The sequence below is a fragment of the Myotis davidii genome, unplaced genomic scaffold, assembly GCF_000327345.1.
Source record: "Myotis davidii unplaced genomic scaffold, ASM32734v1 scaffold484, whole genome shotgun sequence".
NCBI classification, from domain to species: domain Eukaryota; kingdom Metazoa; phylum Chordata; class Mammalia; order Chiroptera; family Vespertilionidae; genus Myotis; species Myotis davidii.
In genome coordinates this window covers 139,372-151,469 of record NW_006295459.1, presented here as the reverse complement: position 1 = coordinate 151,469, position 12,098 = coordinate 139,372, and the positions used below count along the sequence as shown (strand labels likewise).

Sequence of the window (12,098 nt, the reverse complement as noted above, 5' to 3'; positions counted from 1 at the left end):
CCTGGGGCCCCCCCCCCCCTCCGCTTACTGGCTCCTGGGCGCTCCAGGCGGCAGCGCTGAGCCTCACGCGAGGGCTCTAGTAACCGTTCTAACCCCCGGGAGGAGACGGACCCGCTCCCCTTCCCCAGGGGGGACCACTCTCGGGCTGTCCCCTGGGAGGCCCCCTCCTCACACGCCCCCAAGGATCCCTCCTTCCTCCTCCTCCCCCCGCCCCCCCCAAGCAGTTCTGCGGCCACCTGCCGGTCCTCAGCGGCCCCAGCGCAGGTAGGACTGGGCTTTGCTGCCTCCCGTGGCGACCCGCTCCCCGTCCTCTGCAGGCCGCAGGCTCCACCCCAGGGGCTGCTCCTCAGCCACCGCGGTTCTCTGGGCGGGTTTTCCGTGTGTGTATCCATTGGCCTCTGCAGAGGTCACAGGCTTGTCTGTCTGCCAGTCACTCTGCGCGCAGTGGTCTGTGCCCAGGAGCCAAGTCCAAGTTCGTCCATTTGCCCAACAGGTGCTCCCTGATGAAACCTCGTCGGCAGATGTGTCTCCCTTCCCTTACCTTGCCTCCTGTACCCTTCCGGCCAGGTGAGGGGGCAGTGGCCTGGCTGGTGGGAAGGAACCTGTGCAGGGAGGGCCCCCACCCCTGTCCTGGGCGGGCTTCTTACCAGACTCGCTGCGGAGGCTGTAGGTAGGGTTGAGGGTCCCAGAAAGGGCCCTCTGCTGGCCTGGCTCTGCCCCGCAGCTCCCATTTCCCTGTCCTAAGTCCCTCCTCTCTTCCTTCCCCAACCCCTTGACCCTGACCATCCCTTGACCAGAGCCTAAGGCCCCCTTCTCTTGCTCCTTTCCTGGGCTGGGCCACGCAGGTGAGGCCCAGCGGCCAGGAACCTGGAACTGGCAGGCGGAGCCTGAGCAGTGGGCCAGGTCGGTTCGCCAGCAGTTGGATGCCCAGCTCCTCGTGGTCTCGAAGACGTGGGTAGACTCATCTCCCAAAGAGGCACCACACGATGCCCTGGAGTCCCAGCACCAGGAGAGGCGGCAGAGGCAGTTCCTGCAGGCGCTGACGCAGTCACTGCCCGGCCTGCGGCGCCTGGTCTCTGAGCTCCGCACTCTGTTCTCAGCTGTGCTCCAGGACGGCAGCCTTGAGGCCTGGCACTACCTGCACGCAGTGCTCTGCCTGCTGCCTCCATACCAAGCGCTGCTCGTGGGCCACCTGGATCTGCTGCCCTTCCTGGAGCAGCTGTACCGCTGGGCACCCTGGGTCCAAACCCAGCTCCAGCTGGACCTGCTCGATGCCATAGACCAGGCCTTTCCCCAAGACACCTCTTTGTTAGAGAGTGCCTCTCATGCTGACTGCTGCCTTCAGAAGCAGAGGTTCCGTCATGGGCCTCCCATCCCAGCATGCCCTTTTGTGCGGGCCAGGAGGAGTGGGCAGCAAGGAGAGGAAAAGTTAGCCACGTGGCTGCGGCCACTGACTCTGCCTGAGCTGCAGCACAGCCTGGGCATTGTGGGTGCCGAGGTGGCTGTGAATGAGGCACCGTGGCGAGATGGCCTTGGCCTCCTGTCCTTGGCACTGGCAGCAGACATCCCGGTACAGTATGAAAGCGGGGGCACCGACGACGCGGAGGAGGAGTCTGTTGGAAGAAAAAAGACTAAGTAAGTGAGGGACCCAGCCTGGGGTTCTGAGTGGAGCAGAGAAAGAAGCTAGTTTATGGGTGCCTCCTGGGGGGGTTGGTTGTCAAAAGGCAGCTCTCTATTGATTTTAGTGACTAGCCTAACCCCAAGCCCACCCGGTGTGAGGCTGCTCCTCTCTTCCTTTGTTTTTTAAATATATTTTTATTGATTTTAGAGAGGAAGGGCGAGGGATAGAGAGATAGTAACATCAATGATGAGAGAGTCATTGATCGGCTGCCTCCTGCACGCCCCCTACTGGGGATTGAGCCCGCAACCCAGACATGTGCCCTAGGCTGGAATTGAACCCGGGACCTTTCTGCAAGCTGATGCTCTCTCCACTGAGCCCAACCGGCTAAGGCTCCTCTCTTTCTTTTTGTCTGCAAAATTAACCCAGTGGTCTTAGTGTTAATCCCCACAGGAAACTGCAGAAACTTATGAAAATCAAGTCAGCTGTGAGGAAGCCAAAGCTTCAGAGGACAGCTTGAGTTCCCAGACTTCTTTCTCAGATGGTGCTGGAAGCCGCCTTAGTTTTCTTCTCACTCATTCATAATCCCTGAGCCTCGCGCCTGGGCTGCCCTAGTACTGGGTGCTGCATGCTGGGTACAGGTCTTCCCCTCAGGATGCTCCTGGATGTGTGCTTGTCTGGGGGCCTTTGCACTCACATCAGTGTGAGCTAAGCCATCTCCACGGCAGCTTCAAGTTGCCAGCACTGCTGGAGGGACTTCATTCTGATCCTTCCAGGCTCTTCTTCCTGCCTTGCCAGTGTGGGTATCCTGGCCCCTCTATGATGACCCTCTTCCCCCAATCTGGCTCTTGTTGTTTTCTTCAGGATTTCAGAATGCCAACAGAGACCTCCTTTTCTGAGAGTTCTCTAACTCTAGTCTTGGAATCCCTCCCCAATCCTCTGGATTGATTTTCTTTTTCATATATATATGTGTGTATATATATATATATATATATATATATATATATATGCCTAAGTGACCGTTAGGACTGGATGATCCAAAGACCAGCTGGTAGCTATGACCTGCACTGACTACCAGGGGGAAGACGTTCAATGCAGGAGCTGCCCCCTGGTGGTCAGTGTGCTCTCACAGCCAACCTCCCGGGACCAGCTAACCTCCCACGCAGTCCCTCCAATCTCCCGTGGTCCCTCCTCATGGCTGGTTTGATCAGGACTGGGGGAGACGGTCCAGATTGGTCCTTATCACAGGCCAGGCCGAGGGACCCCACCTGTGCACAAATTCGTGCACCAAACCTCCTGGTTCATAGGTTAATGTTCAACCCCTAAGCCATGCCAGCTGGTCATGGGTTGATTTTCTAAGTGCTTTGCAGCTTGTGTGTGACACATTCATGATCTGGCTAGTTTTGCTTCTAATCCAGCTCGACTTTGTCAGTTTTTGCTCTAAGGTAATGTCTGGGTCAAGTTTTCTCTGAAGCCTTAGCGCCCTAATGGTGGACAGAGAGGCAGGCTCCTGTAGGCCCTGATGGCAGGTGGCCGGCACTTACAATTTATGCCTTCAATAACCCCAGCCGGCTCCCTTTTACACTGTGTCCCCGTGTAAGTTTCCTTTCCTGGGGGAATGTAACTGAAGTGAGAATGGGCTGAGATGTAGGGAAGGAGTCAAGTTTTCTCTGCCCTCTCTTGAACCTGGCGTCAAACCTCTGAGGCCTAGCTAATGTGGCTTAATTTGCATGAAGTTTTCCAGGACTGGTCTCTGAGGCATTCATTCATTCAATAAGTATTATGGATGTTTAATATATATTAGGAGCTGCTAGATGCTGAGGATACAAAAGTGAACAAGATGGACTCCATCTCCTCCCTTGGGCCTTACAGCTTAGTTAGGGGGATAAATGTTATATAAGTCGATACAAGTAACATATAATTACAAATTGTGCGAAGCTCTACAAAATCTGGCTACTCCTCTGGTGTGTGTACAGTGAGGGGAAAGCACATCAGAGGAGGAGCTTGGTGAGAGCTCTTGCAGTGGGATTGCGTGAGGGGGAAGCCAGACTGTAGTGCATTCAGGAGTGAATGGGAGATGAAGTAGAAATCGCATTTTACTATTCTGCCATGAAGTTTGGCTTGATAGGGAGAGAGATACAGTAAGACAGAAGATTGAAAGAAGAGTAGTGTTTGGACAGAACTCTTAAAAAAGGGGGTGGGGGGGGAGATGTTCATAGCCCTTAAGACAGTGCTTGAGAAGCGGGTGTTCGATAAATATATGTAGAGGGAATGAATAAATATAGGCTAATGGTAAGGAGAACAGACTGAAAATTCCTCAGTGGTTCTAACCTTCTGGCCCTTTAAATACAGTTCCTCATGTTGTGACCCAACCATAAAATTATTTTCGTTGCTACTTCATAACTGTAATGTTGCTACTGTTATGAATCATAATGTAAATATCTGATATGCAGGATGGTCTTAGGCGACCCCTGTGAAAAGGGTCGTTCAACTGCCAAAGGGGTCGCGACCCACAGGTTGAGAACCGCTGGTCTAGGGGAACCTAACCCCAGTGGCCTACAGAGCTCACTTGTTCCAATGAGCAGAGTGTTTTAGTGTGGAGAACATTGCAGTCAAAAGACTGGTCACTGTGAAAATAGAAAGGCACCTTTTTAATTCAAACCTTTAACAGATATAAGAACAAATTCACAATAAGAATGTAATACAGGAAAATAACAAGTGGAAAAACAGGACATAAACATGAATGTCATATCCACATGAATTAAAATTCTGAACACATTGTCTGATCCAACCTCAAGGTCATAAGCCCTATTGTTGATATGAACTTTAGAATAGGATGGTACTGTGTTTGGATCAATTGGCGACACTGGTATACTTTGACTGGTTAAGTCTAAGTTTAATTATTCAGAGGTTTGTGTGTGTGAGTGTGTGTGCGCACGCGCGCTCCAGGTCACTCCAACTAAAATTACTAGTCCCGGTAAAACTTTTCATATCCATTCTGTTGACTGGTGTGGTAAAAGTGTAAGAAGATTTAAACCCTATTGTTGATATGAACTTTAGAATAGGATGGTACTGTGTTTGGATCAATTAGCGACACTGGTATACTCTGACTGGTTAAGTCTAAGTTTAATTATTCAGAGGTTTGTGTGTGTGAGTGTGTGTGTACACGCACACTCCAGGTCACTCCAACTAAAATTACTAGTCGCGGTAAAATTTTTCATATCCATTCTGTTGACTGGTGTGGTGTAAAAGTGTAAGAAGCTTGAGCGGGGGGGGGTGGGGGGCGGGTTTGAAGGATGCACCATTAGGTCCTGGCTGGAAAGGAAAGGATGTGAAGCTGGAGGTTGGGAAGAGCAAGAAAGAGTCACAGGCATGGAGATCAGGTAGGGTTGGAAAGCGGGTACAATGGGAGCAAAGACAGGTGGTCTAGAAGGTTAGGAAGGCTGCCAGAAAGGAGAAATCCAGGGCTGTGGGCTTGCAAGGCGATGAGCTGGGAAAATAAAAGTACTCCCCTTACTTTCACTCAGCACCACAAAATACCTACTTCACAGGAGATGCAATCAATCCAGAGTGACTAGTCATTTATCAGAGGAAGGAGTTGTCTGTGCACATGTCTGTGCATGTGGTTGCCTGACTGTGCCTTCCCGTGGACTGGGTGTGCTCGCACAGGTGGCAGAAAGGCTCGGACAGTGCCACAGCAGGTCCTCTCAGCACCAGACTGACCCAGCTCCTGCTCTCACGGCCAACAATGGCACCCTGACCCCTTTGCTCTGCTTCGTCTCTCCTGACTTTTTCTCATCCAGGTCTCAGCTTGACTCTGAAGTTTCTGAAAAGATCTTCAAAAAGAGCAGCACTAGTGACCTCCCTCCGACTTCCCGCCTGAGTAGCCAGGCGATGGCCATTCTGAAGACAGAGAGATACCTGAAGAAGATCCACTTCGTCTACCTCAATGTGGCTCCTAGCCGGTACTTTAGGTAAGAGCCTAACCCTAGCCCTCAGCTCCTTCCACTCCCTGGTTTCCTCCCGTGTTCTCTCTCCATCCTCTCTGCTCTCCTGCACTTTCTCCCCCCTTCCCCCACACCCCATATTTCTCCTCTGTCTCCCAGTATCCCGCCCCCTTCCCTTCACCTCAGCCTCACAGGCTTTTGTCTGAGTCATCCTCTTCTACCTTTGGCTCTGTCTGCTTTATTCTATCCTAGAATCATAGAAGCGTTTGGCCATTACCTCAGAGAGGAATTTAATGGTGACCTCTCCAAACTCCAGTGCATGAATCGGGTGTTTAAATCTTTTTTTTAAAATATATTTTATTGATTTTTTACAGAGAGGAAGGGAGAGAGATAGAGAGTTAGAAACATCGATGGGAGAGAAACATCGATCAGCTTGCCTCCTGCACATCTCCTACTGGGGTGGTCCCCGAAACCAAGGTATATGCCCTTGACCGGAATCGAACCTGGGACCTTTCAGTCCGCAGGCCGATGCTCTATCCACTGAGCCAAACCAGTTTCAGCTTGTTTAAATCTTTATAGTGTCAGGGAAGTTTTGTGTTTCCCAAAGCATCCTGCTCCTTAGACTGAACCAAAATCTGCTCTCTTTTAACAATTACCCCTCAGTCTTAGTTTGATCTCTGGGGCTATACAAGCAAGTCTCCTCCTCCCACATGACTCCAGAGGCATTCATTCCCTTTCTTCCGTTAGATCCAAATCTTACATATTTCCAAAAGCCCCGTTCAAGCCCCATCTCTTCTCAGAAGTAATAATAACAATTATCATTAATTGAGCTTTCCTGTATACCAGGCATTGTGTTAATAACTACATGAGATGTGTTATTTAATCCTCACCATATTATTTCCATATATGAGATGAGTAGACGGATATATAGAGAAGTTAAATGACTTGTCCAAAGCCACATAAGTGGTGGAAACAGGACTTACACCTAGGACTGTCTTAATTTATTTATTTTTAATATATTTTTATTGATTTTAGAGAGTAAGGGATAGGGAGAGATAGAAACATGAATGATGAGAGAGAATCACTGATTGGCTGCCTTCTGCTTGCCCCACCCTGGAGATTGAGCCCAAAACCTAGGCATGTGCCCTGACTGGGAACTGAACTGTGACCCCTTGGCTTGTAGGTCGACCACTGAGCCACACCAGCCAGGCTGGACCAGCTCATGCTTTTAAGCAGTATCTGAGAGCCTTATTCCATATACACTGATCTTTTTCTCCTGGACTTACATAGCACTATTGATCTGTATCATCCATTCATTTACTGATCAATTCATCAACAAACATTCACTGAGAGCACTGTGCCAGTGATTAAGCAATTGTGTCTTGGTTCTAATTTTACTCTTCTCTCTGCTTTGTGATACTTGGGCTGAGACTAAAAAATCATTTCTCATTTTTCAACTGGCCTCCTGTTAGGCTTGATTAACAGGGGTGCTAGGAGGAGGCTGGACCACAGGATAAGAGGAGAAGGGCCTTTCTCCTTCCTTTGCTTGCTCTTCCTGTCAGCATTGCACCAGGCTGCTTCACCCTGACAGCAGCTGGCACTTCCTACATCAGCCTCTTTGTGATTCTGGGAGGTACCAATGCCAGCCAGGCGGTACCTTCCCATCAGAATTCTGAGTCGCAACTCTGCAAGGCCCCTCCTCCAAAATACTTAGGTACTGGTAGCAGCCAGGAAATTCAACTTCCAACTCTATAACCCCTCCTCCAAGCTTGCAGCTTCTAAGACCCCAAACATCTTTCCTTTGCTCCTCTAGTTGTGGCGCTGGCATCCATTTCCTGCAGTCATTATCTCTGTGTTATGAGCCCAAAACCTAGATATATTTTATTGATTTTTTACAGAGAGGAAGGGAGAGGGATAGAGAGTCAGAAACATCGATGAGAGAGAAACATCGATCAGCTGCCTCCTGCACATCTCCCACTGGGAATGTGCCCGCAACCAAGGTACATGCCCTTGACCAGAATCGAACCCGGGACCCTTCAGTCCGCAGGCCAACGCTCTATCCACTGAGCCAAACCGGCTTTGGCTCTGTGTTACCTTTTTAAAAAAATATATTTTATTGATATTTTACAGAGAGGAAGGGAGAGGGATAGAGAGTTAGAAACATCGATCAGCTGCCTCCTGCACAACCCCTACTGGGGATGTGCCCACAACCAAGGTACATGCCCTTAACAGGAATCGAACCTGGGACCTTTCAGTCTGCAGGCCAACGCTCTGTCCACTGAGCCAAACCGGTTTCGGCTAGTGTTCCTTTTTTGCTTTCTCAGTTCTCTGAAACTAAAAAACACATTCTCACCCTGGCCGATGTGGCTCAATGGTTGGAGCATCTGTCCACACACCAAAGGGTCTTGGTTCAATTCCCAATCAAGGGCACATACCTGGGTTGCATGTTCAATTCCCAACCCCAGTCAGGGCACTTGCAGGAGACAGCCGATCATGTGTCTCGTTTACATCAATGTTTCTCTCTCTCTCTCCTCCCTCTTCCTCCCTTCTACTCTCTCTACAAAATCAATGGGAAAAATGCCCTCAAATGAGGATTAAAAAACAACAACAACACACACACACCCCACATTCTCTCTATTGGATTCACTTTGTTATACTGTCTACTGTGGTTTTGGTTTTCCTGTTGGGACCCTGACAGATACAGTACTTGATATCATGAGTAGTTCCAGGAAATGAGCTCCTTGCCAATGGGAAATACTAATAGGATACTAGTAATCCATGGCATGTAGTGCCATCACAAATAATTAAAGTGATCACTTTTGGTGGAATGTGATGAGATACCTACTGCCACCTAGTGGCGGCTACACATGACTGTCTGGCAGTAATGTTAGTAATGGTAATGATGTGGGATGAGATGCCGATTGGCCATGGTGGAAAGCTAACTAGCTTACTGCAACAAGATACAGCTATTATATAGCTACATGTAAGTTGTTTTGAAGGTGGAATGTAGGTGCATTTCTCCGCAGTAAGAGGATTTGGTGGGATTGTAAGAGAGCTCTGGAGGTGCCTTGTTCACGAGGTGGCAGTTTCCCCCTTTTTGACCTGTGTCTAGTCTTCTCATTGCCCCTTGAGTTTCCCCATTCTCAATTACTCCAAGTGGCATTCTTTGATGGTCTCTGATGTTATTTCAGTGTCTAGAGATACATGAATTTTATCATTTCCAAGCTGCACATTTTTTCCCCCACATTTTGACACCTCTGAAATTGCGATGCATCTTACAGATCGATGGAGTATCATATTGGGAGCATTTTTTCTTTCATTAAAAAATGCTGCATCTTACAATGAATGGAAATCTTAGATTTGATGGGATGTAAGGTATCCAGGTCTGGAGATATGAACTTGGAATTGGCTAGGTGCTTTTTTTTTTCTTTCCATCTATCCTTGGCTTCTATTTCTTCTTTATCGTAGTTGATCCATCTTTCTATTTTGAAGATCATTCTGCTCTTTTACCTCTCTTCTACAGCCTTCTTTCCTGCCTCCTTTAAAAAAAACACTCCCCTCCCTTCTTTTGTCCCTTCCTGAAGCCTGCACGCGTTCCCAGGGCTCCCACTGATCAGAGCCCCTTTTTAAAGGCCCTACAGCCTGGTGGTGGTGCCGCCAAACAAGGTGAACCCTGAGCACTACATCTTCTCGCCCTTTGGGGTCCTGCATGTGCATCCTAAGGAGGCCACCGAGACAATGACGCTGGGTACCTGGCACCGCCACTTCGTCCTCTGGCAACACCTCCAGCTCATTCCGTTCTTCAAGTATTGCCTCTTACGCAAGGCCTGGGCCTGGTAGGTGATGATGGCTGTGTGGTTGGGGGGAAGTGCTGCAGAGAGCCACCTGCATGTCGCCACTCCCTCTGCCCCGTAGCTGGAGGAAGACCGTGAAGTTTCAGAGGCTGCACCGGTGCCGGAATTTCCTGGGGAGGCATCTACTCTTTGCCGTGCCCCACTTTGGAGTGGCGCTGCTCCATATCAGCAGGTGAGGTCTTCAAAACACAACTTTGGCGGATTTTAAAAATCATTTTTAGAAAAAGAAATAACATGTTCCTTGTAGACAATTTGGAAAATACAAAGAAGCACAAGGGGAAATCAGTTTTAATCCCTCCACCCGTAAGTAACCACTATGAACATTTTGCTGCATATTCTTCTATCTTTTTTCTATCACACATACAATTGTGATCAGACTTTACATATTGTCAAGTAACCCATTTTTTTTTTACCTCTGAATAATATATTCTGAACGTATCACTGTGTACTAATGCACTCCTACACCAGGTTACCCCAGATCACACAATGATTAAGTAGCACATCTGGGGATCTAGCTCAGGTGGTTGACTCCACAGTATTACTTGGGTTCTTTCTTTGGAAAAGCTTCACTGTTGCCAATGGAGCAGAGGCCCAGCATGTCAGCCACCTTATTTTTCAGGATTGCCTGGAAATGCACATTTTGTTGTACAATTTCTTAATTTTACCTCGTTAGCTCAAATTTTTATTAAGACACCATTTCAGTCAGAATGTGGCCCATGGGCTGCCAGTTTGTAACCTACACTCTGGGCATCCTCCAGCCTCGCCTAACCATCATGGTGCTCATCAAAAGCTGAAGGGCTTGGAGGCTGGACTGGTCTGAATTTAAATCCTGGACACGAGCAAGGGGCTTTACCTGAATAGAGATAAAGATTTCTGCTACACAGCTGTAGTGAGAATTAAAGGAGATTGTGAATATAAAGTTCCATGTTCAGTGCCTCATAGTAGCTACCGAATAAATGACACCCATTAGGATCATCCTCTGCTCGTTGGAGGTCTTTCATCTCTCTCTCTCTCTCTCTCTCTCTCTCTCTCTCTCTCTCTCTCTCCTTTCCTCTGTTTTAAGGGTGTTTAGAGATGTGGAATTTTCAGGGTGGGTGGTGGAGAATGGGTAACAGAAGTGGGATTCCTCAGGGATAGTCAGCCTATAGCAGTGATGGCGAACCTTTTGAGTTCGGCGTGTCAGCATTTTGAAAAGCCCTAACTTAACTCTGGTGCCGTGTCACATATAGAAATTTTTTGATATTTGCAACCATAGTAAAACAAAGACTTATATTTTTGATATTTATTTTATATATTTAAATGCCATTTAACAAAGAAAAATCATCCACAAGAAGGAGTTCGCATGTCATAGGTTCACCATCACTGGCCTATAGGGAAGTGGCAGGTCCATCACCTTTGATCTTTAAACTCCCGCATCCATTTAGACTAGTAGGGCCCTCCGCTTCCCCTCGTCCAAGGAGGAAGCCTCTGTAGTCTCTCCTTCTAAGTCGGACCTTGGGCTCTATTTGACCCTTTCTCCTGGCAGGAAGGTCACTCAGGGTAAACATTTGCACATACCCCAGGCCTCTCCCAAAGAGGTCCCCAGCCAGAAACTTCCTGGGCTTGAATTCTTCCAAAGAATTCTCAAGAGGGAGCTGTGGCTGACGGTCACTGGGCATATTATAATCTTTCTAAACCTTTGCTCATTCTGAGGTGAGCTGAGCTAGCAAGAGGTCAAATGTGTCCAAGGAGAGAGGGCTGAGAAGCGGCTCTGACCAGTGTGGCCCTTGATTCCAGGCTTCTGCAGGAGCTGCACTCTGTGTCCTGGCTCCCCCAGGAGCCGGACCGGTGCTACGAGCTGCTGGACCTGCAGCGGGCTCTAACCCAGGAGAACCACAAGGCCCTGGAGCTGCTTTCTCGCTGTCTGCAACTCTGCAAGTCCATCCTGGACATGGTAAGAGGCTCCAGTGTATGGTGACCCCTTTCTCCAAGCTGAGCTGCCAGAGTTCCAGCTCCCTCTTGGCTTGAGCTTCTCCTGGGATCCCCTGGGTGGCCTGGGCTCTGCAATTGGCTCAACCATTGTTCTGCACAGCAACAGCAGCCTTTGCCCCGTGCTGGCTGGATCAGTAACAGGTGGGCAGAGACTTGGACTCAGCCTTTCCCTAAGGGTTGGTCCTGCCCTTGAGCAGGGAGGAGAAGGAACATAACAACATCTATTTTTCAGTTGTTTGTGCCAGAGGCACTAGGGAATTTGAGAGTTGGAATCCTGATCTTTCATACTGCCAGGCTTATCTTTGAACCAATCTTGCAACTTTGGCAGGTGCTGTGGCTCATAGAAGTACCCAATGATGGCATCCTTCCTAACTTTGCCTGCTTTGCATCTGCGGTTCATGCCCCCGGCCAGGGGCCTGGGAGGCCCTGCTGTGTACTTGCCTCTTCCCCATGACCTATCATCGTGGTTTTTTGTCTGTCAGGTGGGGCTGGATGACTTACAAAGTTCTCTGGCTAATCACCCTCTGTAGATAGTCCAGTTCTGAGAGAGAGGGCCCACCCAGATTTTGTGAAAATGAGAAATGATGTGAAGGAGGCCCTTGGTACATTCATACGGGGAATGGTCTTTAGCCTCCAGACAGCAACAGCTGAACTGAATGGGGCATTGCACTGAACTGAATGGGGCAAAAGGTGGAGGTGAGGTGCTCC

General features: G+C 49.0%; 1 protein-coding gene across 1 annotated transcript in view; it reads left to right on the top strand.

The window, feature by feature from the left end:
* Positions 1-521: 521 nt before the first annotated feature.
* DNHD1 (dynein heavy chain domain 1) overlaps positions 522-12,098 on the top strand; it is a 51,328-nt gene continuing 39,751 nt past the window's right edge. Inside the window, 6 exon segments of the mRNA XM_015568019.1 lie at positions 522-567; positions 846-1,635; positions 5,422-5,592; positions 9,198-9,401; positions 9,481-9,591; positions 11,196-11,352. Of these exon segments, the coding sequence (XP_015423505.1) occupies positions 522-567; positions 846-1,635; positions 5,422-5,592; positions 9,198-9,401; positions 9,481-9,591; positions 11,196-11,352 (1,479 nt within the window).